Source organism: Martes martes (genome assembly GCF_963455335.1).
Source record: "Martes martes genome assembly, chromosome: 14".
Lineage (NCBI taxonomy): Eukaryota > Metazoa > Chordata > Mammalia > Carnivora > Mustelidae > Martes > Martes martes.
The window spans coordinates 71,638,817-71,665,047 of record NC_137902.1 but is presented as its reverse complement, the minus strand read 5'-3'; the positions used below and the strand labels follow the sequence as shown (position 1 = coordinate 71,665,047).

At 42.3% G+C, this 26,231-nt stretch overlaps 1 protein-coding gene across 3 annotated transcripts in view; it reads left to right on the top strand.

The window, feature by feature from the left end:
* PRKG1 (protein kinase cGMP-dependent 1) overlaps positions 1–26,231 on the top strand; it is a gene marked incomplete at its 5' end in the record, with an annotated part of 1,240,279 nt that overhangs the window by 1,200,787 nt on the left and 13,261 nt on the right. For all 3 annotated transcript variants that reach the window (XM_080822909.1, XM_080822908.1, XM_080822910.1), the window contains 4 exons: positions 12,376–12,515; positions 13,460–13,549; positions 21,828–21,969; positions 23,262–23,425. In XM_080822909.1, the coding sequence (XP_080679035.1) occupies positions 12,376–12,515; positions 13,460–13,549; positions 21,828–21,969; positions 23,262–23,425 (536 nt within the window). The remainder of the gene's footprint in view (positions 1–12,375; positions 12,516–13,459; positions 13,550–21,827; positions 21,970–23,261; positions 23,426–26,231) is intronic.

Sequence of the window (26,231 nt, the reverse complement as noted above, 5' to 3'; positions counted from 1 at the left end):
CCAGTGCCATCGGCTGAATCCTATCGGCTTCCTCCACAGGCTCCTTGGACCATGGAACCCCGATGGGGTGTAGCGAGGGTCTGGCTCTTGCCACACGGGCCAGACAGGTCCCCTCTCCTTTCTTCTGTGCCCCAGCCCCACGGGAGGACCGCACAGGAGGGGGCAGGGTGGCAGCAAGCCACAAGCACCTGCCATACCAGGTCACAGGGCCGGCCGGGGTCGGGAGCCCTGTCGTGGCGTCTTTGCCAGCTGCTTGACACTGGGTATCCCACGCAGGCTGGACGGGCGGGCTGTGTCCACCAGTGGAAGGCGAGAGGAGACTGGGGGGCGGTGATTAAGGAAGCTATTAGGCGAGAAATCCATTGCTCGGTCAGCGGAGCTGTGTGTCATCATTCTGAAAGGTGAACAGCTTAACTGCAAAGGGAAACCCCACGTAAGATGGGAACATTCCGAGACCTTCCCTGGCAGGTCACATGGGCAGTGAAACAGAACAGCTGGGGGATGGCAGGCAGCACGGCCGTGTGTGGCCATGGTGACTGACTGCAAAGGATGCCCGCAGAAGCCCTCCCCCAAGGCCTCCCATCCTCTGTCACCCAGGTGAGCGAGGGCTTTGTGCTCCTGGGAAACTCAAAGCTTGCTTTCCCTCCCTGTTCCTCTTGTGGGCTCATTACCAAGGGTCACCCTCGTTTGAGGTGCCTCCTTCAAAAGAATCTAAGCTGATGCCAAGTATTTCTGGTGATAAATAGTATTGATTTCGAAGGGAGTTATTCAGGTAGCTAATGACGGTTCCATTCAGTGGACATGAGCTGAGCCTAACAGGTGCAGTCAGGATCTATGGCGTCTCCTAAGATCATTTCTCGGTACTCATTGCCAGGAGTCAAGTCTGTCTCTACTTTGACATTATGCTTATAAAGACATGCATTCATTCACCTTGTTACTGTAGAATATATTTTATACAGTGGTTGGAACCAAGTTGAGTCTGCACAGACTGCAAATAATGACTTGCTTACACATCTTAGAAAGTATTAATTTTATATACCAGCTCTCTATAGGAATGAATCTTTCTCCCTAAAAGTATTTTTTAAATTTTATTTATTTATTTGACAGAGATCACAAGTAGGCAGAGAGGCAGGCAGAGAGAGAGAGGAGGAAGCAGGCTCCCTGCTGAGCAGAGAGCCTGATGCGGGGCTCGATCCCAGGACCCTGGGATCGTGACCTGAGCCGAAGGCAGAGGCTTTAACCCACTGAGCCATCCAGGTGCTCCCTTAAAAGTATTTTAAATCAGTGCTGTAGGGTCCAGTAAAATGTTCATTTCTCATCCATAACCATGTGTTATTCTAGAAATATTCATGTAAATCTGGAAGGCACTAGACATGTCTTTGCAAGGGTTAAGATATGGGCAATAGAGTATATCTGAAAGTTAACATTTTGGTCACTCTTATGTTTTCTGTGACAATTTATGGGCCCATCACATTCAGCAAAAATTTATCTTCTATAAAATCCCTCAATATTGTTTGTGGGATCAGAAATAGCAGCAGCGATCCCTGCCTTTAAGGAATTTCTGCCTTCTTGTAAATAAGAAAATAAGACTAACACATCTGAAGAAGAGCAAATGAAATCCTTTAGTGCTGTATTGACTTCTGGATTACGCAGAAAGGTTCTCCGTAGTTCAGGAAGAGGGAGACCGTTTGGAGCTGACTGGATTGCAGAGGCCCCGAGGAGACACGGGACTCCAGCCAGGGCTTAGGGAATCAGTCGGGATTTAAGTGAACAGCTGGGCAAGGCCATTCCAGGCAAAGGTTACAACACTGAGGGCTACATGTCTTCACAGGCCACCAAAGCAAGTGACAGACCTGCCCGGGGGTTGCATGGAGAATGGCCTTAGGCAGTACATCGGCCGGGGAATCGCTGTGTTCTCTTCTTGGGGAGGTCAGACGTGAAGGCACTAGGCATCTGCGGCATTAGGTCAGGTGATGAAACCCTAAAGAACATAGACTCAGCTCTCAGCTTCCGCCCGTGAAATCAAAGAATATAAGGTGGCTGGACAGGCTGCTTTTAGGTGGGGCTGCTCCCAAAAATAAACATAATTTCTCTTCTGAATAAGGTAGTCTCCTTTTTGCCAGGAGGTAACCCGTGTCCCCCAAAATTTCACGTAAACACTTTCAAAGAGAGATCTCATTCATGCGAAGGGAAAACAGGCCCCTTGTATATGTTAGGAGGGCTGAAAATAGCCATGTCCTTAAAATGAAATGGTTTCTCTGGCTTTTGGGGGGGGGTATGAAAGAGCCATTCTGTATGTTTCAGTGTAGGTCAACTGTATACATTTAATTTTTGCTAATTCATCCTCTGTTCCTCATATTAATATCCCCTATTGCCATTGACACACACCAGCTGTTAGCTTGAACACTGAGCTCTGTCTGAGATCAGGTTCTGGACGCCGGGTGGCTTGGTTCTGAGCCTCCAACACCCGCCAGCTGCCTTTGCAAGTTCACAGTAAGAGCTGAGAGACCACCAGCACCAAAAAGGAATCACATAAGTTCAACCCAAGGGACCCACTCTTGGGTCATGATCTCACATCCCCGTGGACAGAGCAGCTTAATGCTTCCTGGGACGAAATGAGCATGAGCAAAATTATGAAATACGTGTCGAATGGGCTTAACTACGTTTGAGTACGTTTATATTTGTGGGAGATCTGGTGAAAAATGTCAAGTCCAAAAGCAGGGAGCAAGGAGTTATCCTATTTCATTTAATATCAGGGTGAAGTTTGAATATCACCTATATCAAGACCTTAAAAACTGATTTTAAGCCGTTTGATTAAAATCCTCCCAGTCTGTAACAGGAACATCATAAAGTTTTTTAGGCCTTATGTCTCAAAAGTATGACGAGAATGCAAACACTTTCTCGAGTAAACCTGAGCACAGCTCCCAGAGCTGAATTTTGCAATATGGGATTCTGTTTCATTTCAACTGACTTTAAGCTTTCACAGAGTCAATAAATGAAATTGAAGTGTCAACTTAGGAGTCTCAACTCCCGTCTGTGTGAAATTTCAGGTTATAAGTGTGCTTTAAGTATTAGAAAAGTAGAATTATGTGAAATATTGGGGTGATCAATTTAGAAATGCAGAAGCAAGTTGGGAAACCGCTACACATAGTATTTCTTCATACAGATGAATGAGATGGTGCATAGAAATCAAATATCGGTTGGGGCAAGAAAATATTTGATGATTTGATAAGGAAAGTAAATTTTTTTTGCCCATCCGCCCACCCGGCCCCCCTCTGACAACCACACATTCATTCTGTTTGTCTGTTTTATTGTTGTTTGCTGGTTTTGTTTTTTTAGAGTCTAAATATAAGCGAATCATACAGTATTTTTCTTTTTTCTGTCAGATTTATCTTGCTTAGCATAATGTCCTTTAGGTCGATCTATGTTGTTCTAAACAGCAAGAGCTCATTCTTTTTTATGACTAATATTCCAGAGTGTGTGTGTGTGTGTGTGTGTGTGTGTGTGTGTACATACCCATAGACACACACCACATCTTTATCCATTCATCTATTGATGAATGCTTGGGCTGCTTTCATATCTTGGCTATTAATAATGCAGTAAACACAGGGGTGCATATATCTTTTAGAATTAATTTTTTATTTACTTTGGGGAGGTACCCAGTAGTAGAACTACTGGATTTGTATGCTATTTCAAACATTATGAGGAACCTCCATACTCTTTTCCACAGGGGCTGTACCAGTTTGCATTCTCACCAACAGTGCATGATGGTTCCTTTTTATCCACATCCTCACCAACACTTGATGTTTCTGGAGTTGTTGATTTTAACCACTCCGACAGGTGTGAGGTGGTATCTCACTGTAGTTTTATATTTGTATTTTGAGTAGTGATTCCACACATCTTGTCATGTGCCTACTGGTCACTCTATGTCTTCTTTTGAAACATGTTTAACTCTTCTGCCCTTTTTTTAAAATTGGTTTTTGATATTGCGTTGGATAGGTTCTTTATATATCTTGGATAGTAACCTTTTATCAGATACGTCCTTTGCAAACATCTTCTCCCATTCTGTAGGTTGCCTTTTGTTGATGGTTTGCTTTGCCAGGCAAAAGCTGTTCATTTTGGTCAAGTCCCAATAGTTTCTTTTTGCTTTTGTTTCTCTTGCCTCCAGAGACTTATCTAGAAAAATATCACTGAGGGTGATGTCAAAGAGATTACTGCCTGTGTTTCTTTTCGGAGTTTTATGGTTTCAGGTCTCATTTTAGGTCTTTGATCCATTTTGAGTTTATTTTTGTGTGCGGTGTACAGAAGTGGTTCAGTTTCATTCTTTTGCATGTGGCTGTCAGATTTTCCCAGCACCATTTGTTGAAGAGAAGGTCTTTTCCCCACTGTATATTCATTCTTGCCTTCTTTGTGATAGATTAATTTACCACATAAGCGTGGGTTTATTTCTGTTCTATTCTGTTGATCTTTGTGTTTTTGTGCTGGTGATGAAAGAAAATAATTTAAAGTTTATCATGTCAATTTTAATAATCACATGTCAATTTTAATAATCACTACAAAGTGAAGTAAGGTTTACTTTGTACAGCTTAACTGTATGGAAGAGAAAGGGTATATGTAAATTGCACATTTCAGTAAACCATTTTGATTCAGTATAAGGAGCCTTTTGAGTCAAAATGAATCAGTGCTAATTCCTTAATAAGAGAAATCACAAGTATTCTTTGATTTCCAAGTGATCTGTATAAAATAGTCCAACTGTTTATTCATGTTGCAATTAAAAATAGAAAAGTATGATGTTCCTTTCCTGATCTTCCTCCAAACTGAAAGTTCAATGTCTTTTTTGAAAACTGTCTCCTCTGTGAAAATAGTCTTACTGGGCTTTTGATCAAGTTGAATTTAATAATATAGATATTTCCTGCTACAGAACTGAATTTTAATTCTGAAGGCAAGTTACAAAGCAAATGGAATTGACATTTTTGATGAGGGGTTGAGGTGAACACGGGAAGGGAAACGAAAGAAGAAACCAGACCGTCTCTTGATTGTCACTTGTCCAAATGGCAGAGGAAAATGCAGAGATAAAATAAGCTCCTTTTTTCTATGCGCCTCTGCTCTGAATGGTATATATAAACCACTTAGTGGTCATTGATGAAATAAGTTTTACACATCAAATCCTTGCCATAAAATTGTATCATGGTGTCATGCCTCCATTCCTGCTGTCTGAAAAGCTTTTCAACTCTGGCATCTGTTTAAAATCATAATCCGTCCTTTGGGTTCTGTGCGTCAGCTGGCTGTGTGTCACACGGGCTGCGACACGTCCCTTATGCTCCCCTCTCCTGCGCGTCCTTTGGAACAAACCGGATGCCGTGATTCATTCTTAAGTTTTGGACGCTGACTAAGGAAAGGAAAGCATCTGAGGTTATTGTGCAGAGAGAGGTGAGGGAGAAGACTTGGAACAACCAGTGAGAAAAGAAGTTTTAACCCCCGGGGTTTTCTATCCTGACTGTAGTAGTGTTCGCCTGAAACTATAGTACTGTTACAGAGAAAAGGAATTCTCCGAGAAGGACTAGCATGTTTTTGGTTAGGGAACTTTGAAGAATCCAATCCAGTACTACTGTGTAGAATGGGAGTTTTCTGTGCACTTGAAAATTTTTGCTTTCTTTCATGACTGGAGTAACTTTGGAATGTGTGAGCACAGGGGTTTGTCCTGCCCAAGAAGTTATTTGAGTTGAAGGGATAACACTGGTTTTTCCTTCTCTGTGAAAGTAGAACTTCCTGAAAGTCCGGCGAACTTCCTGTTCTTTCATTTTTCCTTCAGCGGGCTGGGGCAGCTACTTAAAGCACAGAGTTGATGATGAAGAGTAAGAGTAAAGCACCGTTCACAAGTGTCCGCTCCACTTCAGTCAGCGCTCTCGCATATCTTGGAGGTCATGGTAGTAATGATAAGTGTTCTTGGGTAGCACTTGGAAACTTTCCAGCTATTTTCACAGACACTATCAGATTTGCTCTTATAAGATCTGTGCTTATAAGGTGGTTTTATTCCCCTTTTAAAAGTGAGGAAAGGGCTCTGGGAGACTATATGAGGTCAAATCTGATTTCAGTTGTACATTATGAAGACACTAAAGACATTACCCCCAGCAATCACCTATTATTTTGATGAAATAATTTTGTACTGATACGTGTATTTGGCTGAAAATAAGTCATGATCCTACTTCGAGACGGGGAAGTGAGGCCTTTTTAAAATTTTTAAGACATGTAATCACAACAGTGAAGTCCTAAAAAGGATCGAATTTTATAAAAATGTTCATCATTGACAGATACTGGAATAAAAATGAAATACAGTTTTGACTAACTGGGGAACTTTTACTAAAGGGGGAATGATGAACATAGATGTCTATTTCTAACATTTCATTCCTTAAACTAGAATTCAAAATATATCCCAGAGTAGATCTCTTATTAGAAGATAGACATATTGCCTGATTTTTTCCTTTAAAAAAATTGCTTTTAAAAGCCTTGTTGAGGTATGATTTACATCCCACAACGCTGAACACCACAATCCCATCACTGGCGTGAGCACACCTGTGTCCTTCATCAGGTCTCGTCCGTTCCCATCCCAGCTGCAACGACTACTCCCCCACCTTCTATCTCTAAGCATGAGCCTCTTCTGCTGTGCGTTTTCTTACGCTACGCTTCGTTTTCCCCTCACTGTCTGTATTTCCTACACATGCAATTGAAGCTCTAGTTCAGTATGAACCCAGATAACAGTTCTCTCTGCCCGAGGAGGCGTTCCACAAGGAAGTAGCATCTTCCTACTAGTGAAATGTTTGCAAATTCTAGTTTCCGATATAAGGCAAAGCTTGGTTTCTGAAAAATAAGAGGAAGACTTGGGGTATTAGCATTTTCTTGTTCTTTTTCCATTTCCGGGAATTTTGAGAGTAAAACTAGTGTGGTGCAAGGGCCGGCAGTCTTTTTAAAGTAGCTTCTGGGCTCTTTACCTGTGCTGTTGGTAGGACTGAGACCGGTGAGTGGGGATAGGAACAGGCATAAAGTGACAGCGGCCCGTGCTGGGTCATATTTTGCTTGGGCCTGAAGGGACCATGACCTATGGAAGCACCTAAGATTAAAAGTCACTAATACGCACCGAATGGGGGCTCTGTTCCCAACACTGGGCTTGATATGTGAGCCCTTTTATTTCGTCTTTCCAAGTAAATTGAGAATTACCCTCAACGTTATGGATAAGAGAGGGACAGGGTATCAGAAATGTGTCCAAGATCACAAGCCAAAAAATGGTTGAGATTTAAACAAAAGCAGTCACATTTCAGAGCTCATGCTCTCAACTAGCACCCTAGTCTGCATGCTACGGGGGGTGGGGGAGAGTCTGCAAGGGAAGACAGAGCTGGTGTGGGGGGGTATGCCAACCCAACTAGGCTGGGAAGGCTCAGAACTAGCTGACCCGATTTCAAAATCATCATTATCTCAATTTGACAGAAGCAGACTTAGGATAAATTCATTTGGCCAACTGGAAAAATATAAAGCAAACTACATTTCACCTTAAAAATTTTCATGATTCGTTTTGCAAAAGCACTTTCATAATAAAACCTAATAGTTCAGACCTAGTAAATACAAATTGCTATAACTTACCCTGAGAGTTCATACTGAACAAAAGAATTTGGCAGGTCCTTTAAGGAGCTGAATAGTGTGGTTCAGCCCAAACTTGAATAGATTGTTATGCTATATACAACCTCTCAAGGTCTTTGCATTCATCAAACTCTAGCAGAGTGATGCCCATTGACCCGAAATCCTTAAAGAGAGCCAGACACTAATACATAGGTAGTACCATTTAAGAGAGACTTCAAAATTTATTTTCCCTGAGTATCACTGTGTTTTCCCATCAAAACAGGGATGTATGCTAATTGTACAAAAGTTAAGCAATTCAAAAAAGCAAAAAGAAGTAGACTGAAAATTTCCCTAAAGGAACACCATTATTAACATATTGGGAAACACATTTCTGATTGTCTCATCCTAGATTTTAGATATAGATATATACGTACATACAAACATTATTTATGGGATCATAAAATGTATGCTGGCTTGTATCCTATATTCTTATATGTAAATATGTATATATAGAATATATACATATTATCTGTGTGTATATAAATTTGGAGGGCATATTTTTTCATAATAAAAAATAGACTTAGAATGACACTTGGGGTGCCTGGGTGGCTTAGTGCCTTTGGCTCAGGTCATGATCCCAGGGTCCTGGGATCGAGCCCCGCATTGGGCTCTCTGCTCAGCGGGGAGCCTGCTTCCCCCTCTCTCTCTGCCCATTGCTCTGCATACTTGTGATCTCTCTCTCTCTCTCTGTCAAATAAATGAAATCTTTAAAAAAGAAAAGAATGACACTTGATTCCCGTTAGTTAACATACGGTGTAATATTAGTGTCAGTGTACAGTGGAGTGATTCAGCACTTCCACACATCACCCTGTGCTCATCATGACAGGTGCCCTCCTTCATCCCCCAGGCCCCACCACCTCCCCTCTGGTGACCATCAGTTCTCTAGAATTAAGAGTCTCTCTCTTGCTTTGTCTCCGTCTCCTTTTTTTTTTTTTCCTTTGCTGAGTCCTCATTTTATGTCCTAGTTTTTATAGCTGCTTTGCATGCTCATATGATCATTTATTTTTCCACGCTTTTCTGCATGGACATTTAGATTGTTTCCAAATTTTGCCATTAGAGACAATCTAAGAGTTGGACATGTTGGTTAATCAGGAGTATATTTTTAAGAGAATCAACTGCAGCAGAAGTGACTGTGTTTGTTGAATTAGCTCCAGCAGTAGTCCTCGGGAGGTCTGACTTCTCCGTTACGAGCCAGGAACCTGGGAGTCTTGTGTCCTAGTTTAAAATAGAAGTGGAGATTCTAAGGGCTTTCCTCTAAGGAACTAAACAGGTCTTTACAGAATGCAAAGGACAGTGGTTCCAGACGGTGGGACGGTCTCCACTCAAGCAAAAACAAAACAAAAGCCTCTGCAGGTGAGCTGTTGGGCTCTGTAAACTGCTTATAACTAATGATCATTACATTGGCCGCTGATGAGGCTGACCCCCAGTCATCCCGGTGGCATTTGGGTGCGTACCCCTCTTTGGCAGCAGCCCCTGCCATCCACCAGCTGTTAGCACCAGGTCCTCCCCTCTCACTTCCAGTCTTTGAATTCCACAAGGAGAAGCCATCACTCAGGTACCCCAGATCCTGGGGTAGGACAGTGGGGCTCTGGCATTTCCAGCATGGGGGAAGCTTCGCGGCATGTAGCACACAGTTCAGCTTTTCTCATGGAGTCTCTCCAAGGACGCCGGTTCCATTAAACTCTCATTTGTAAGGCATCAATCACTCTGCCATCAGTTTTCTATGCAGCTGCAGGGAAACAGCACTTACTACCAATAGCATGGGAGCACAAACCCAGTCCTGTGACCTGACAGCTCTGTGGCGCTGGGCAAGATAGGACCCTCTCTGGTAATCCTCGGTTAGCTCCTCTGAAACATGGGGTGACAACAGTCCCTCAAAAGGGTGCCTAGAAGATTAAGGGAGAAAACTCATTCACTTTGCTATTCCTGACAATGCGAGCTTTATTACTGTTAGCTATTATTGTTAGTGATGATGAAGTCTTTGTAAAAACACAACAAACTTCTCTTCCTCCCACCCTTAAGAGTTGATGTCGGGACTAAAAATAATACATAGGGATGTGCCCAGCACGTCTGTGTTCCACAAATGCTCATTCCCGTTTCTCTCTGACATTACTGAAGGCTTCGTTTATTTCCCTGCATCGACTCTCCCTAACCTACAGTTCAAAACTATTAAAGAAATAACAAAATAAGTGCATGTTTTTATCTCGTATCCTGGATGTGGTGAAATAAACATCTGGGTGTGGGTATAACGGTGATGCGCCTGTGAGAACAAAAATGGGCAATATTCATGGAATTGTGGAACGTGTTCACTGGAAGGGAACTCAGAACTCAGGAGCAGTGTAGGCAAGGAGATGGGTCACAAACAAATGGCCATGGTCTCAAGAGGGGACGGACCCCAAGAGCTCATTGGCAGCCAACTAGACGTTGTCGTAGAGATGATCTTATTAACCTAGTAGTCTCCATGGTTGGGAATGTTGTTCAAGGAAATGGCTGGGTTAAGAAAGCATCTTGTAAAAACATAAACTGAGAACTGGAAACTGAATCGCGTGGTTATTTGGCCATGGATAGTGCCTGTGCGGTGTTGACACGTAGAAATCGTTTCTTCCCTTCCATGCCTAATTAAGGGTGCTTTGGGACAAAAGAAAAAGACCGAATACCCCATGCTTGTCCTCGTAGCTTCCCTCGTTTTTGTCCTGTGAAGGTAAGAGATGCACAGTGTGGAGCCGAGACCCCAGTGCCGTCGTGGCTTTGCCAGTGATAAATCGTCCTGGTTCCCCGCGTTCTCTCTTTGATTCATGAAGTCAGCAAATACCTAATAGGCATTTACTCTGTGTCAGGGATAGTGAGTCAAAAGATCCTGCACTGCATGTTGCTTACAGATGAGGGAAAGGAGACAGGAGCTGAACAGGTAATGAAAATGTTCCGTGTAGGAGTTTGTGATAGAGCTGGAGAGAGCAGGCAAGCAGGGAGGGGAGAAGGAGGGCGGTTTCTTTTATGGAGTCTGGGGTGAGGAATGAGGAAACATTTGAGCAAAGAGCTTCGGGAACTGAGAGGGGCACTCCTGGGAATATCTGTGGGAAAATATTTGGGCAGAAAAGACAAGCAGACAGACTGAGGCACATGTTTGCGGTGTATTCCAGGAAGGGGAGCAAGGGGGTGGGCGTGGCATCAGCTGAGTGAGTTGGAGGGGGTGGGATCCAGATGGTGTAGGACCTTGTAGCCGCTGTGACAGCTTTGTCTTTCCTAGGAGGGAGATGCAAAGGCGCTGGAGTGTTTTGAGCAGAGGAGGAAGGGGTCTGCCTTTGTTTTGCAGACAACTGTCCTATGATATCGGGCAGAGCCTGCTGGCTTGGGCAGGGGTCCAGCAGAAAGAATAGTGGCCATTTCCCACCCCATGGCACTTTCTCACTTAAGGTCACCGTAACTCCATACAGTGTACTCTTCAGCAAGAACTGGGGCTCAGAGCAGAGAAGCAACTCAGCGAAGTCAGGGTTGAGGTCCAGACCTGTGACCCCAACTCAGAGTTCTTTCCTCCCACCCTATGTACAAATAAAAATGTAGCTCACCATCACAGCGAAGAATAATGGACACATCTTCCATCATGTGTGTAAACCACCCAAGAGACTGAGGTCATTACAATAAGGCTCCAGAGAGAACATGACTTCATTTCTTCGCTCGTCTTCAGCCCGGTGACACGGCTCATTTTTCATGCTGACTGTCCAGATTTCTTTTAGAAGTGCGTGTCCACATTTTGTGTTTCATTATGAACGATCACTGGATTCATTGGAATTCCACAGACTGCATAGAGGGCCCTTGGCTGCTTGAGGCAAATTCGAATATCATTTTTCTCTGTAACCTGTCGTAGAGATTTACAGATGCTGCCCGCATCCTGAGACCCGTTGGTGTGAAGTGTCCTTGTGTTCTCGCCCAAGCACCTGCCCTGTGAACGTCCTCTCGGACGGCGTTCAGTCTGTACACTTGTGTGTGAACGACACTCTTAAGAATTGCGCTACACAGTAAACAATTCACAACTCCAGGGGACAGTGATCCTTCAGCTGAAAAGCAGAAATGGTTTGTCAGGTCATCTCCCTGAGGCTTTCATGCGTTGCACATAATGCAGGCTTGAAGATTGGTTGTGGCTCAACAGGGCTAGAAAACTTTGATATTGCTATTACGTGATTAACCCCATGACCCAGATCTCTTCATCTCCTCACAAGTCACCTTGTTGAGGGGTGCCTGGGGGGGGGGTGCATTCAGTGACGCTTCCAGCTCTTGGTCTCGGCTCAGGTCATAGGATCCAACCTCTACCACAAGCAGTGGAAGGCAAACAGAATTTCATTTTTATGCTTTTTTGATTGCAGAAGAGAAACTATAAAGTACGCTCAAACACATTATGTGGTAGGAAATGAAGTAACACAGTGAGAATCCAACACACTTGCCCTCTCCCTGTCCCAGCGGGCACCACACTAATTGAGCCTCTGGTTACACTCGGTCTGGTCCACGGGAAGGAACGTGGATGAGGTTCACAGAGCTGGATTTCTACCCGGCTCCGGTGAGCACAAACTGTGTCGGCCAGGGGGCATCTGAGACGGGGAGGGCGTCCCTACAGTGCTCATGCACTGGGTAATTTGGGGATGAGAAGGCATTCTGTTACATTAATGCTGTGGGGTTTTTCCTCACTTATTTTCTGTGCTTTTCTTGAAGGTCCAGTTGAAAAGTGAAGAATCCAAAACCTTCGCCATGAAGATTCTCAAGAAACGCCACATCGTGGATACGAGACAGCAGGAGCACATCCGCTCGGAGAAGCAGATCATGCAGGGGGCGCATTCCGACTTCATAGTGAGGTACAGACCCCGCACCCCCAGGGATGCGGATTCCACTCCCCCTGGAAAGTCAGTCACCAAACCCGCCACCACCCCTGCTCACCAGCACACATTTCCTGCACCCAGGGAACATGCTCTTAAATCTGTTTTAAGAAAGTTTTGTTAGGCTTTAAAAAACAAAAACAAAAACAAAAAAAACCCGAAGTTTGATTCTATCCTTTTTTTTTAAAGAATCAGATTTTGTGAAAAGAGCATGTTTTCCCAAAGGAGGGATCTTGGTTTCTGACATTGCATTTTGATGCGCTCTGTGACTCCAAATCCCTCTGTAGATTTCTGGAGCTTGGAAGACAAAACACAGAACTATCCTCTCTTTAATTATTTGAATACTAATCTGTAATTTTTTTTAATTTGGAGAAGATTAAAAAAATGAAAGGACTATTGCACCTCCATATTTTCAGAGCATTAATAAGAGGATAATGGGGAGGTCTTCGATACAAAATAAATAAATAAAACCTGTTCCAGTTAATGAATTTCTCAGGAGCACATAAAACAGGGCTGAAGGTGAATTTAAGGAACAGCATGGGAATTTCATAACATGTCTATGTTTGTCAAGTATATCTATTTTATATGCAGATAGACTGAATGTTTATCACCACTCAGTATGGCTCAAGAGTCCATATGCTCTAACCAGCAGCCAGACTGGGACCCCAAGAAGCTACTTTGGTCCATAATCCTTAGAACTCATGCACTCATTGCCTAGGACAGACTAGCCGCACACCACACACTTCTTGGGAGCCTGTTGCCTCCTTTTCCCTACTTAGAAACAGGTCCCTCTCTTTCCTTTAATGCCATTTCAAGCTTGGTAAACCAAGTATCAGACTGTAAATCTGAGCACTTAAAACATGTACATTCTTTTCAAGGACAACAATGTTTATAACCTTTGTTTTCTTGTCTGCAATTCCCAGATTGTACAGAACGTTTAAGGACAGCAAATATTTGTACATGTTGATGGAAGTGTGCCTGGGAGGAGAGCTCTGGACCATTCTCAGGGATAGGTAAGAGTTTTAAGAAATTTCTATGATTTCTCTTAAAATGTTGACTCTGATGGTCTGTAAGAAGAGTCCGTTATAAAGTATAAGAATCATATTTACATGTTACATATGCTCATATTTCAGAAAATAAGTAAATATAGGGTGGAACCCACTGTACACACACACGTTAGTAAATATGACACTTGCTGTGTTTCAGATTTGTAACTAATGATAAAGGTTAGTCCAGCATGGAAGTGGTAACCTAGCAAGGTATATGGCCTTTTTTGAACTTGAGTATCAATCAGTCAACTGTATACCTAGAATTCAGTTCATTGCTGTGACATGAAGGGAATCGAGGTTTGTTCTAGTTGCTATCTGGATTAATTACCAGCCTAATTGTTTAACTCATTGGCCAGATGGACTGTCTGCCTTTCCTGACATTGAGAATTGTTTTTCTCCCCCAAGTTACCAATTCTTCTGGCTTTACGTTGCTCTTTGGTTTCAAAATTAACAAGTTCCAGCCATCTTCTTCAGGCTTTCAGCTGATCTTGGGCAAAAATGAATCTACTTATAAGCAGTATTTCACATAAACAATCTAATTCAGATTTACTTATGTTTGCCCTTTTAGGGCAAATAAGGTTGCTCTAGTGAGTGCTTGTTTCTACCTCTATTTGTAGAACTAACAAATTAAAATCTATTCTATGAAATGTCCCAGGAGATCATTACTAATCCTAAATTTTTACTTAAAAGACAATTTTCTTCTCTTGTGAATTTCCTATGACTGACCAAACATTTAGAAGTCATCCTTGTTCCTTTGAAGGTTCACCTTTTGGCATCTTTTCTTTTTTCATATTTGTTACAGTCTTACCCATGTCCTCCTTCATTGGGTAACATCTTACTAAAACTCTGTCCTAGACTGCCCTGTTGTTTCCAGAAAGCCAGGCTATTTTTTGACAACTTGTTACTCTGTAGAGATCCCAGAATAGTAATTAATAGAACCCAGAATAGCTTATGAAGTCTCATCCCTAATAGCATTCTTATGGCAACTTCATGTCTTTGCAAACATTGACCTTTCGGGTCTTATCCCCTTTGCCTTCCTTGTATAAATCAAATCGATTTCTTTTTACCATATCTTGTCCTAATTACACTGATGCTGTGTTTCACTTCTTAAATTTAAGGTAAACAACTATACAGGGCAATGCATCATGTTGTCCTTGGGGCCAGAGTAAACATCTGTATTAAGACATTAATAGCACATTATTGCATGATTTCTAGTAATATTTGAGCACAGATTATATGCCAGGCATTGTGCTAGAAGCCAGTGATATGATGATTAAAAAAAAAAAAGAGAGATGTGGTCTCCTTCTCCTAATTTACAGGCTGCTGCATAAAGGTACCATTCTGACTTCTGAGTTAAATGTCTGCTTCTTCCTAATGTGGCTCTACTGTATCACTTTTGACCTGACCTTCCAAGCCCCTAATTTATTTGAAATATTGTCCCTGATTTGTTCTAATTAGAATTGAAGGTTTACAGGTGGAAGTAAACATGAAAGCGATAATAAGCCAGAGAGAGAGCGGAATGGCTTCAAGCTTCTAGTAACTTCTTTAAGCAGGCAACAGCAACACTGTGCACTTGTGGGGTGTCAAACATGCACAGGAATCCAATTTCAATCCAATTCTTGAAAGAAAATATTATTTCCGATTTCTCCCTATTTAACTTGATTTGCATTTTGTTGGCTCATAAAAGCCAGCCCAGGCTCCTGAGGGAGACCTGTTTTGATCTGTTAGGGCACCAACGGTTGCTATTAATAAATGGTTTACCTTTGGAGGAGAGGATGGAGGCAAACTATCCCTGGATGGTCCTTTCTCTACCTCCACCAGGATGCTTTTTTGGTCGGTTCCATTTCCTTCCCTTCTATCATCCTTGGATTTGGGATACACAGATGTGAGTCGTCCCCCCCCCCCCCCGCCACCCCCAATGCGCTTACTCCTACCTGAAGAGGCACGATCTGGAGATAAAAGCTGCCTGCTCCTTCCCAAAGAGTCAGGATGACCGAAGCGTCAGCATTAAGAGCAATAGATCTATCATAGATGCGGGTAGCACCTTATTGCTTTTTTTCTACCTACTTAAAAAATTGGTCTGGGGGACAGCAGGGGGGATGGTTGTGGAGATGGAGGCTCCAAGGAATCCTGCCACTGACTAGCTTTGTCACCTTTGTTTGAGGCTGGAAGTCCTAAAGGTTAATTGTTCACAAGAAACAACAAAAATGCCAAGAGAAAAAGGAAAATAATTAGTCACAGTGTCTATGAAAATATCCATAATCAAATCAATTCATATTCAATTCACTCAGTTTTCTTTTCGTGTCCGTCTGAGGAAAGCAGCAGTAGGGAGAAGCTATTCTGAAAGGATAAAGGAAATGTGTTTGGGTTGATTTTTAAGAAAGGCTTGTGTGGCTCTTCTGTACTGACATGGTAATACCTCTAAGCCTCGGGGATTTAGCATAGGAAGTCTCTGACTTTCACAGTCAGACCTCCTCTCACCTAGTCAGTGAGATGACCAGCTCCTGCCTCGCTTTTTTCTCATCCGCCTAGAAAAGGAACAGAGTGGTTTTTGTTGTTGTTGTCAAAAACTAAGAATTAAAAATGATACCGTATATACAAAGAGGACTGGAGGACTCTTAAGTTTATCTTTGAGATACAACTAACCCCCCTGAAATGTTCATTGTTGCAATTATTTCTCTGGTTTATTCCTTAGGAGCTAACATGTTTTAATCTCATTTGTGACTTTTTGTTTTCCACACATTCTGTACCAGTATTTAGAATAGGTTGGGACACGTTATATTTTCTTCACCTTTCCTCCGTAACACTGAAAGAATTGGCAATCCCTACGACTTCCTTAAAAATGAAAGACTAATATGATTATATAAAAATGCTGGTATGTCATAATATATACTAATATAAACACATATTTATTAAAATTGTTATAACAGATAGTCATCTAAAATTTAACATTCCAACTGCTACTTTAAAATTTTTTATTTATAGGTTAGTATTTCCTACTGAATATCTTAATTATTTTAGAAACCATAATTTTCAAATCATGCGCATCTCACTTCTGGTCATGTGTCCTCTTGGATGTGTTTTGTAAGCCGGCGAGTAACTTAAATCTCCATCCTCTTCGATTCTAATTCTCTTGTGGATGGAAATTATTTAAATTCCATCTGGGATGGCAAAATGGAGAGTGCAGATCCAAAGTATGTCAGGGGGTCAGGAGGAGAGCAGACTCAAAGGATCCTGAAATCACCTCATCCAGGGGACACACTAAGAAAACACCTACATTTTACAATGAACTCTGAAAGCAACCTGAAGACTCAGAGCAAGCCTCCACCGTTCATGGTAGAGAGGAGCCCGCACTGGAAAGGGGAGGAGGCGTGGAGACATGGTGTTGGGAACCCCGTCTCCTGTGAGATCAGTCGCAATCAGGAGGGACACTGCTGGCACGGAGAAGCAGCAGGAGGACCAGACCCCACACCAGGCCCCCCAGCACGGGGGCCCTGCACAGGGCAAACAAGAGCCTGTACCATTTGGCTTGGAAAACCAATGAGGCTTACCTCGGCAAGGTTAATCAGCTGGGCTTGGGTCCAGGGACTTTAGATGTCAGTGGGCTTAACTCCAGAAGGGCCTGAGGGCAACAGAAAACAGGGTCCCTGCCCCGAAAGAACCAGCCCAGTAAACGAGTTGCCAAAACGGCAGGGAAGCAGCAGTTTGGAAAGTGCCTGGAGTACACGTGAAGGACAATTATTCACAGAGTATGCACAGGAGCGGCAGGCATCTTCAAGAGACTTGTCCAGGAAAAAAGTGCTGGCAGGCATCTTTGTTCTTCCCTTTTCCAGCCTCGATGGCCAGACAGCTGTGGGAGCCAGTGCTAACCCTCTCCACCTAGCTTGCTAGCATGGCGTGGCCCACTCCCGCATTCCCTGCGGACCTGTCTCTTTCCACCTGCTCCTCTCAGCAGCCCTCCCTCCAGAGGGACTCCTGCATGGGGGAGAGGGGAGGGTAACCCAAGCACGGCACCATCCCAGTAGCCAAACCTTCCAGCTGCCACCACTGCAAAAAAAGCCCAGCCTTTGGGTGCACCCACAGCTGCAGCAGAAAGACCAAGTGTGGGCCACTCATCCGGGGACCTGCCACTATTTTGTCCCCTGCCCACCTACAAGAAATAAGACAACAATCCCCTTTATAATGGCACCAAAAAGAATAAAATGCCTAGGCATAAATTTAACCAAGGAGGTAATACAAACAAATGGAAAAACATTCCATGCCTGTGGTTTGGAAGAATATTGTTAAAATGTCCATGCTACCAAAGGACTCTACAGATTCATTGCAGTCTCTGTCAAAATACCAATAGCATTTTTCTCAGAACGGGAGTCATCCTAAAATTTGTATGGAACCACAAAAAAAGAGCCCAGATGGCCAGAGCAAGCCTAAGAAAGAAGAACCAACCTGGAGGTATCACAATCCCAGGTCTCCAGATAGACTACAAAGCTGTAGTCATCAAACCAATATGGCACTGACAGAAATACAGACACGCAGATCAATAGAACAGAATAGGGGCGCAGAAGTAAACGGACACCATTGTATAGTTAACTTATCTACAACAAAGGCAAGCCTATGCAATGGGGACAAGGCAATCTCTTCCACAAATAGTGCTGGATGCAGAAGAATGAAACTGGACCACTTTCTTACAGCATGCACAAAAATAAACTGGAAACGGTTAAGACCTGAATGTGAGACCTGAAACCATAAAACCCCTGAAAGAAAACATAGGTAGTAATCTCTTTCATATCACCCTTAGCAACATTTTTCTAAATCCATCTCCTCAGACAAGGGAAACAAAAGCGAAAATAAACTACTGGGACTACACCAAAATAAAAAGCTTCTGCAGAGCAAAGGTAACCATCAGCAAGGTGAGAAGGCAACCTACTGAGTAAGGGAAGATACTTGCAAATGCCATATTCAACAGAGCGTTAATATTCCAAAATATATAAAGCACTCCTACAGCTCAAGAAAAAAAAAAATCCAAGGACCTGAATATTCATTTTTCCAAAGAAGATATACAGTGGCCAACAGACTCATGAAAAGATGTTCCACATCACTCCTCATCAGAGAAATGCAAATCAAAACCACCATGAGGTACCACCTCACCCCTGTCAGAATGGCTGGAATCAAAAAGACAAGAAACAACACAAGTGTTGGCGAGGATGTGGAAAAAGAGGAACCCTCTTGCCCTGTTGGTGGGAATGCAAACTGTGCAGCCTCTCTGGAAGGAGTATGGGAGTTTCTTGAAAAGTTAAAAATAGAACTACCCTATGATCCCCTAATTCCACACCTGGGTATTTACCCAAAGAAAACAAACACACTAAAGTGAAAGGGTTCATGTGTTTACTGTGATTGTGTGTTTACACAGTAGTCAAATACAGAAGCAGCCCAGGGGTCCAAAAACAGATGAGTGGATAAAGATGTGGTGCACATATACAACAGAACATTACTCAGCCATAAAGAATGAGATCTTGCCATTTGCAACCACAGGGGTGGACCAAGAGAGTATTACACTGAGTGAAATAATCAGAGAAAGACAAATACTATATGCTTTCACTCATCTGTGGAATCTTGAAAACAAAACAGACTCTTAAACATAGAGAACAAACCAGTGGTTTGTCTCCTCCAGAGGGGAGGTTGGGGTGGGGGGAGGGGAATGGGTGAAATACATATAGGGGAGCAAGAAATACAAACTTCTAGTTATGAAATAAATCAGTCACAGAGATGAAAAGCACAGCATTGAGAATAGAGTGATATCATAATAACGTTTGGTGACAGACGGTGACAACACTGAACCATGGTGAGTACTGAGTGATGTAGAGTCACTGAATTGTTAGGTTGTACATCTGAAACAAACATTGTATTTACACTTGGACCACAATGAAAAGCAGTATTTCAAGGAAATGAGTCACTTTCATACTAATTTCATATCCCTTACTTTACAGTCTGTGGTTAACCTTCATGGGTTGCCATACCCTTCAGGTGTTACTCACTCATGATTGGCGTTAGTAGACAAAAACAGGAGCGTGCTGTATCGTTGCTGCTTTCTATCATTTCAGGACCCTATTTATGACAAGTAGATTAAACACTGTGATTAAATCGAAAGCTGGGTCTATCCATAAGTATACATACACCTCTAATTCTCTCAAGTTGTTATCTACTGCCATCTAGCTAAAATAAAACTACCACCCCTTCCCAAAGACGGTATAAGACCCTATTCCGTCCTTGTTTTAATTGAAATGACACAACTGTCAAGGCATAATTTATTATTTTCAAGAGCTATTTAGGGCAGTGATTTATTTCTTTAAGTAACTTTCTGTTGATAAAACAAGCTTTCATTTTTGTTTTATATCAAATATATGTTGTCATTTTCAATTCTAATAGTAATTTTTCATTTTGAGTCACCCGAATGCTATGCTTTGTGACTGCATTCCAGAAGCATATTTTAAAGTCTGAAAATTACCCACATCAAAGGTTTAGTGATAAAGCTGTGTTGCTGATAAATATTTTGTATGCATATACTAGGTCGATTTGCCACATAACATGGAAACAGATTTGAGATAGCATTTTCATTTAATTTTAAAAATCAGTTACAAATATGCTTCTGTAGGGGAGAGACTCAAAATAGATTTTTCAAGGAATGGAAACCAGCTTTCTAGAACCTTCCAAATTCCAAAATGGCTCAGAATCAGAGAAACCTTGAAACAGATCTGTCAAGCACTGAGCACCCAAAGGTGAATGTTGATGGTCAATTTACTTTATGATGACAGTTGGTAGTGATCCATGGTAGGTAACCTTGGCCATGAAAGGCAGCAAATACCCCAAAGACAGTGTTAATTAAGTATTACAGGCCTCTCACTGCCATCCCCAGAAGACTTCAGACGTGTCTATGTCATTCAGTTTTCCTAGATTAAGACACAGCAGCTAAAGACTATTTCAGTGCTCAGTTAGAATGGCTCATATTTACCGGGGGCCTAGTTGTGTGCCAGGCACTAATTCTAAATATATGCATTATTTATTTTATTTTATTTTTTTTATTTGTATACTTAAGACAATCCAATGAGATGGGGCACCTGGGTGGCTCAGTGGGTTAAAGCCTCTGCCTTTGGCTCAGGTCATGGTCTCAGGGTCCTGGGATTGAGCCCCGCATCTGACTCTCTGCTTGGCGGGGAGCCTGCTTCCTCCTCTCTCTCTCTCTGCCTCTCTGCCTACTTGTGACCTCTGTCAAATAAATAAATGAAATCTTAAAAAAGAAAAGACAATCCAGTGAGATAGTTTCTATTACTGGCCCCATTTTGCACAAGAGAATCATAGAGTCTGAGGGAGGCACAGTTAGTTGCTCAAAATTAAACAAGTGAAACCCGAATTTGAGCCCAGGTTTCTTGCTTCAGTGTCCATATTCCTAACTTAGAGTCTCCTCCAGTGAATCTGAGTTTGTATTAGGGTTTTTGGTTTTTTTTTTTCATCTTCCTGCTAATGACCGATTGAGTCAGAATATACATTTGAGTACCCTTCTGCTGATATTTCATGAGAGGTTGATCTCTCATAAGTGTTCACTTTCCTGAAAGTATTTACACTGTATTTGTCTATTTCGTCCCATTACCAAGTGAATAAGAAGGACAACAGAATCGTTGCCCAGAGTCACAAATGCAGAAACAATTCCAAAGAATAACCAAGAATTTGTAGGCTTTCAAAAAGGCTTACCGAAATCCACAGAATTGCAGTGTTCCCTCTGCAAAGTGAGTTCCAAGTCCGAGAAACTTTTTCTCGTCCTTATCTATTCACAATTGTTTCGTGCACACATTATTGTAGAGGAACTAGATTCTTCCTAAGGAGCGTGAAGATTCTAGTATCTGTGAGTGTAGATAACCTCGTGCCTTGAATTGTATTTCAAAAGGAAAGTGTTTCTTTGGGAAGAGCTAATTATTTCAGTGACAACCCAGGGGACATTAGTAGTTGAGGAACTTTGTAGAAAAAAACCAGGTCTGAGGTTTTAAAATACTCATTTGTCAAGCTGTGTTCATGAATATCTCTAATTCCCCTTGTGAATGCGGTAACTTTTCTTAAAAGCGGATTTTGGTGTTACTGTTTTCAAACCACCATTCTTTGCAAATGAAGCACAGGGATATCCTGAAATGAGAAAACGACTGAAATCGTGTCCAAGAAACTAATGTCTTCTGTGCTTTCCTTTTCTGTGTCCCAGAGGTTCATTTGAAGATTCTACGACCAGATTTTACACAGCGTGCGTGGTGGAAGCATTCGCCTATCTGCATTCCAAAGGAATCATTTACCGGGACCTCAAGCCAGAAAATCTCATCCTGGATCACAGAGGTTACACCAAGCTGGTCAGTGCCCTCTACACACCACGTCTGCCCTGCAGTTTTAAAATAGTCGTGTGTCAGGCTGTGTTCATGAACATCTCCATTTCCCCATGTGAATGCTGTAACTTTTCTTAAAAGCAGATTTTAGTGTTGCTATTCTCAAGCAACTGTTCTTTTCAAATGATGCAAAAGTTTTATAACCAATTAAATTGGCTACATCTAATTTAATACTGCTGTGGCAGACTGTGTTTAAATGGCTGTGTTCTAGATCTAGAAGACCTTTGGAGAGTTTTTCTGAATCTGCTTTCTGCCGTTCACAGGGAAGGCTTATTTACACTGTAGAAAAAAGTGAACCGTTTTATGTAGAATCTATAAGATTTTATTTATTTGAGAGAGAACCAGACTCCCCACTGAGTAAGGAGCCCACAGGGGGACTGGATCTCAGGCTGCTGGGTTCATGACCTGAGCCTAACACAGCGTCTTAACTGACTGAGCCACCCAGGTGCCCTGGTTTATGTATAATCTTATGGGGGGAGGGATGGGCTTGGTAGGTGATGTTATCTGGGCCATTTTAGCTATAATAGTAGTGATCATCATAATAAATTGGTCAAGCCCTCTAAAGACCACAGGAGGGAAGTTCTCTTATTATAAAATGTACAGTTTCTTATGGCCATTGCATCTGCCACTGCCTGACTCTATATTCAAACTTTTGGAATTTCTATTCAGCCTATGGTTTTCAAAGAAATCAAATCAAGGGCAGTTAATGATTTCTATTCTCAACCACATTGTTTTAGAAAAAATAGATTTTCTGCATTTGATGCTCCTCCATCAAAAGATTGCTAGAAAAAAAAACCAAAGAACACATTTGCATTTTGTCCCTGTTTGTGTTTACCAAGGGTGGGGATTAAGCTCCTGACTCAGCTTCTTCAGCTGTCAATTGGCTTCTCAATGCTAAATGCATTTCCAACACCTCAAGGTGGCAGAAATCATGCATATTTGGGAAAATTTGTCACGGAGGTCCAACTGGTCTTACATTTTCAGTAAAGGAGTTAGGGCCCAACGTCCCTTGGCATGAAAGGAAGAATAGATGGAAAATATTTCTGGAAAGAAAGATTTGCCCTTATCTGTGATGATGGCAGTTTCATGCTCTACTCGGGTTTCAGCTTTTGCTATTGAACCTGAGGGAGGCTGTGTTGTTTGAAGTGAAGAGGACTCCTTCCAGAGCCCGGGACCACAGGAATGTGCACTGCAGCTTGGTACTGCCTTTCAGCTTCATGTAAGGGTCTTGAAATAACCTGTTTCTCTCTCTTTGTAAGGTTGATTTTGGCTTTGCAAAGAAAATAGGATTTGGAAAGAAAACGTGGACTTTTTGTGGGACTCCGGAGTACGTAGCCCCAGAGATCATCCTGAACAAAGGCCATGACATTTCCGCCGACTACTGGTCACTGGGAATCCTGATGTATGAACTTCTAACTGGCAGGTATGGGCATTGACATAGAACCACTGATACAAAGAGACCAGCGGCCAGCTACACATGCGTGACTTTGTCCCTCTGCTCAGGCCATCTTCCAGCATGTCTCACTCTTTCTTGTTCCAGCACTTCCATGAATTATGCTAGTGAGCAAGAGTTCATCAAACAAAACTCTAAAATGGGTCCAATGAGGGCAAAAAAACTCAACGCCAACTTCTGGCCTCATCATTGCTAAATTTTTATACGTATATGAGAGCCTGGAATAATCTTGTGTCTTTCCAGGTCTGTGAGCCTAGACGCTTAGCCAGCAATGGAGCGAGGGGGATAATGGTGTTACAAAAATATCTCGGGTCAACTATTCATAGAAATAAGAGGACATGTTGTTACATCTGCATGAAATGAGAATGCTTTGCAGGTCTTCTGTGTAATAATATTACAGTCATCCACAACTAAAAAGGGTACTGTGGCTACTTTCAGCTGTAAGATTGTAAGCTCCCCAAGGACAAGAAAAACCAATAGACCATCCTGCCAGGACTAGGCAACAAGTAGTAGTAGGGTCACTATAAAGCACAGAGTTCCAAAGTGGGCTCAGTGGGTTCAGGGGAAGCTGTTGAGTAAGGCAAGACCACACCCAGGTCCTAAAGGAAGAAGGGGTCTTAGACGTCTGAGCAAGGAGAAGACATTCCAGACAGAGACATGTCTCCACTAGAGGGCAGTAGCTTCATGTAAAAAATAATAATGGGAACCTGAGGGCTGACTGAATGGCTTTTGCACATCAAAAGATAGAGAGGGGCCACATAGAGAAAGACAGGGGAGATGAAGGTGAGAGGGTTGGGGACATGGTGCATGAACTGCAGTGGAGAGGCCTAGTACAGGGGGACAGGGAGCAGATGCCTCTGCACTGGGCACAGAAAAAAAAAAAAAAGTCATGGCTTAATAGGGCAACTTCAAATAAAGGGACCAGCCCTAGAATCCTGCCCAAGGGCGGGAGAGCTGCTGGAACTCTACAGGTCGAAGGGGCTGGCAGGCACCCCTATTTATGTTTTCCCACCACCTTGACAGTGCAGAGAGGAATAGAGCCCGGGCACTGTAGCTCGTCCCACCAGTGTGGCCCCAGCATGGCACACACCAGGACACGATGGCTTCAGCCATCTCACCAAAGTACAACAGGTGCAGAGCACCCCAGAATACTCCAGCCATGCCCTACCTTGCCAGGATAACCCCTACCCATGCCCACCGTGGCTCTAGCTGTCCTGCAAGGTGTCCGCTTCCTGGAGAGCCCCAGTACCACCCCAACTCGTGCCCGCTTGAGCATAAGCTGTCCTGGCCAGGCATCTTCTCTGTGAAGAACCCTGGGACGGCCCCTACCCATGCCCACATTGCTCTGGCCATCCTACCAGGATGACCCCAAACAAAATGGTCCATGCCCCCAAGCCCAGGATAGCTACAGCTCTGTACAGCCAGCCAAAGTCACCAGGCCACAGAGTCTACACAGGGGTGACCATACACCAGATCATTCCTTCAAGCGGAGAAGTAGCTGTTCTCCCTAATCCTAGAAACAAAGCAAGTCAAGCAAAAGGAGGAGAGAGAGGAATACACTGCAAATGAAAGAACAACACAAAACTCAAAAAAAAAAAAAAAAGTAAATGAAATGGAGATAAGCATGGGTGAACTTTGTAAAAACTTTAACAAAGAGATAGAAAAATACAAGAAAAAAGAATGAGTCAGAGTTGAACACAATAATGGAAATGAAGAATATACTGAAGGTATCAATAGGAAATTAGAAGAGACAGGAGAATGGATCAGAGACCTAGAAGACAGGGTAATGGAAAAAGAAACAAACAATAACAAAAAAAAAAAAAAAAAGAGGGAGAGAGATCTTAGAAAATATCAAACAGTCTTCCCATTATCTAGGTCCCAGAAGGGGAAGAGAGAGAGGGGGAAAAAAAAGGGCAGACAACATATTTGAAGAAATAATAACTCAAAACTTCCCTAATCTAGAAAAGGAAATAGACATCCAGATTTAGGAAACCCAAAAAGTTCCAAACAAGATAAACCCATGACTCATAATATTTAAACTGTCAAAGATTAAAGAGAAAAAAAAAAAATTCAAGAGCCAGAAAGAAACTCCTAGTTATGTATGAATATCAGCTGATTTTTCAGGAGAAACTTTGCAGTCATCTGGGAGTGGCATGGTACAAAGTGCCAAAAGGAAAAATACCTACAACCAAGAATACACTACCATCAAATTTATCACTCAGATTTGAAGGAGAGAGAGAGTTTCCCAGACCATCAAAATGAAGGAGTTCGTCACCATTAAACTGGCCTTACTTAAAAAAAAAAAAAAAAAAAAAAAGTTAAAGGGAATTCTTTCAGTTGAAAAGAAAAGACCATAATTAAAAGAAAATTATAATAAAAGCAAACATACAGTAAAGGTAATAGAGCAATGACTTATAAGGCTAGTATGAAGAGAAAAGTAAGTAAAATCAACTATATCCAAAAAATGTAAAATATGACAACATATACACAAAGTGGCAGGAAAGGAGTAAAAATCAAGTTCTTTTAGAATGCTTTGAACGTTAATCACCATCAACTTAACATAGCCTACAGGTAGGATATTATATAGGAACCTCATGGTAACCACAAACCTAAAAACTATAAAAGATAGACAAAAGACCAAACATAACACTAGAGAAATTCATCAATCATAAGGAAAGAGAAGAGAAAAAGAAACTGAGGACTACAGAAACAACCAGAAAACATCTAACAAAAATGGTAGTAAGTACACACCTGTGAATAGTGACTTTAAATATAA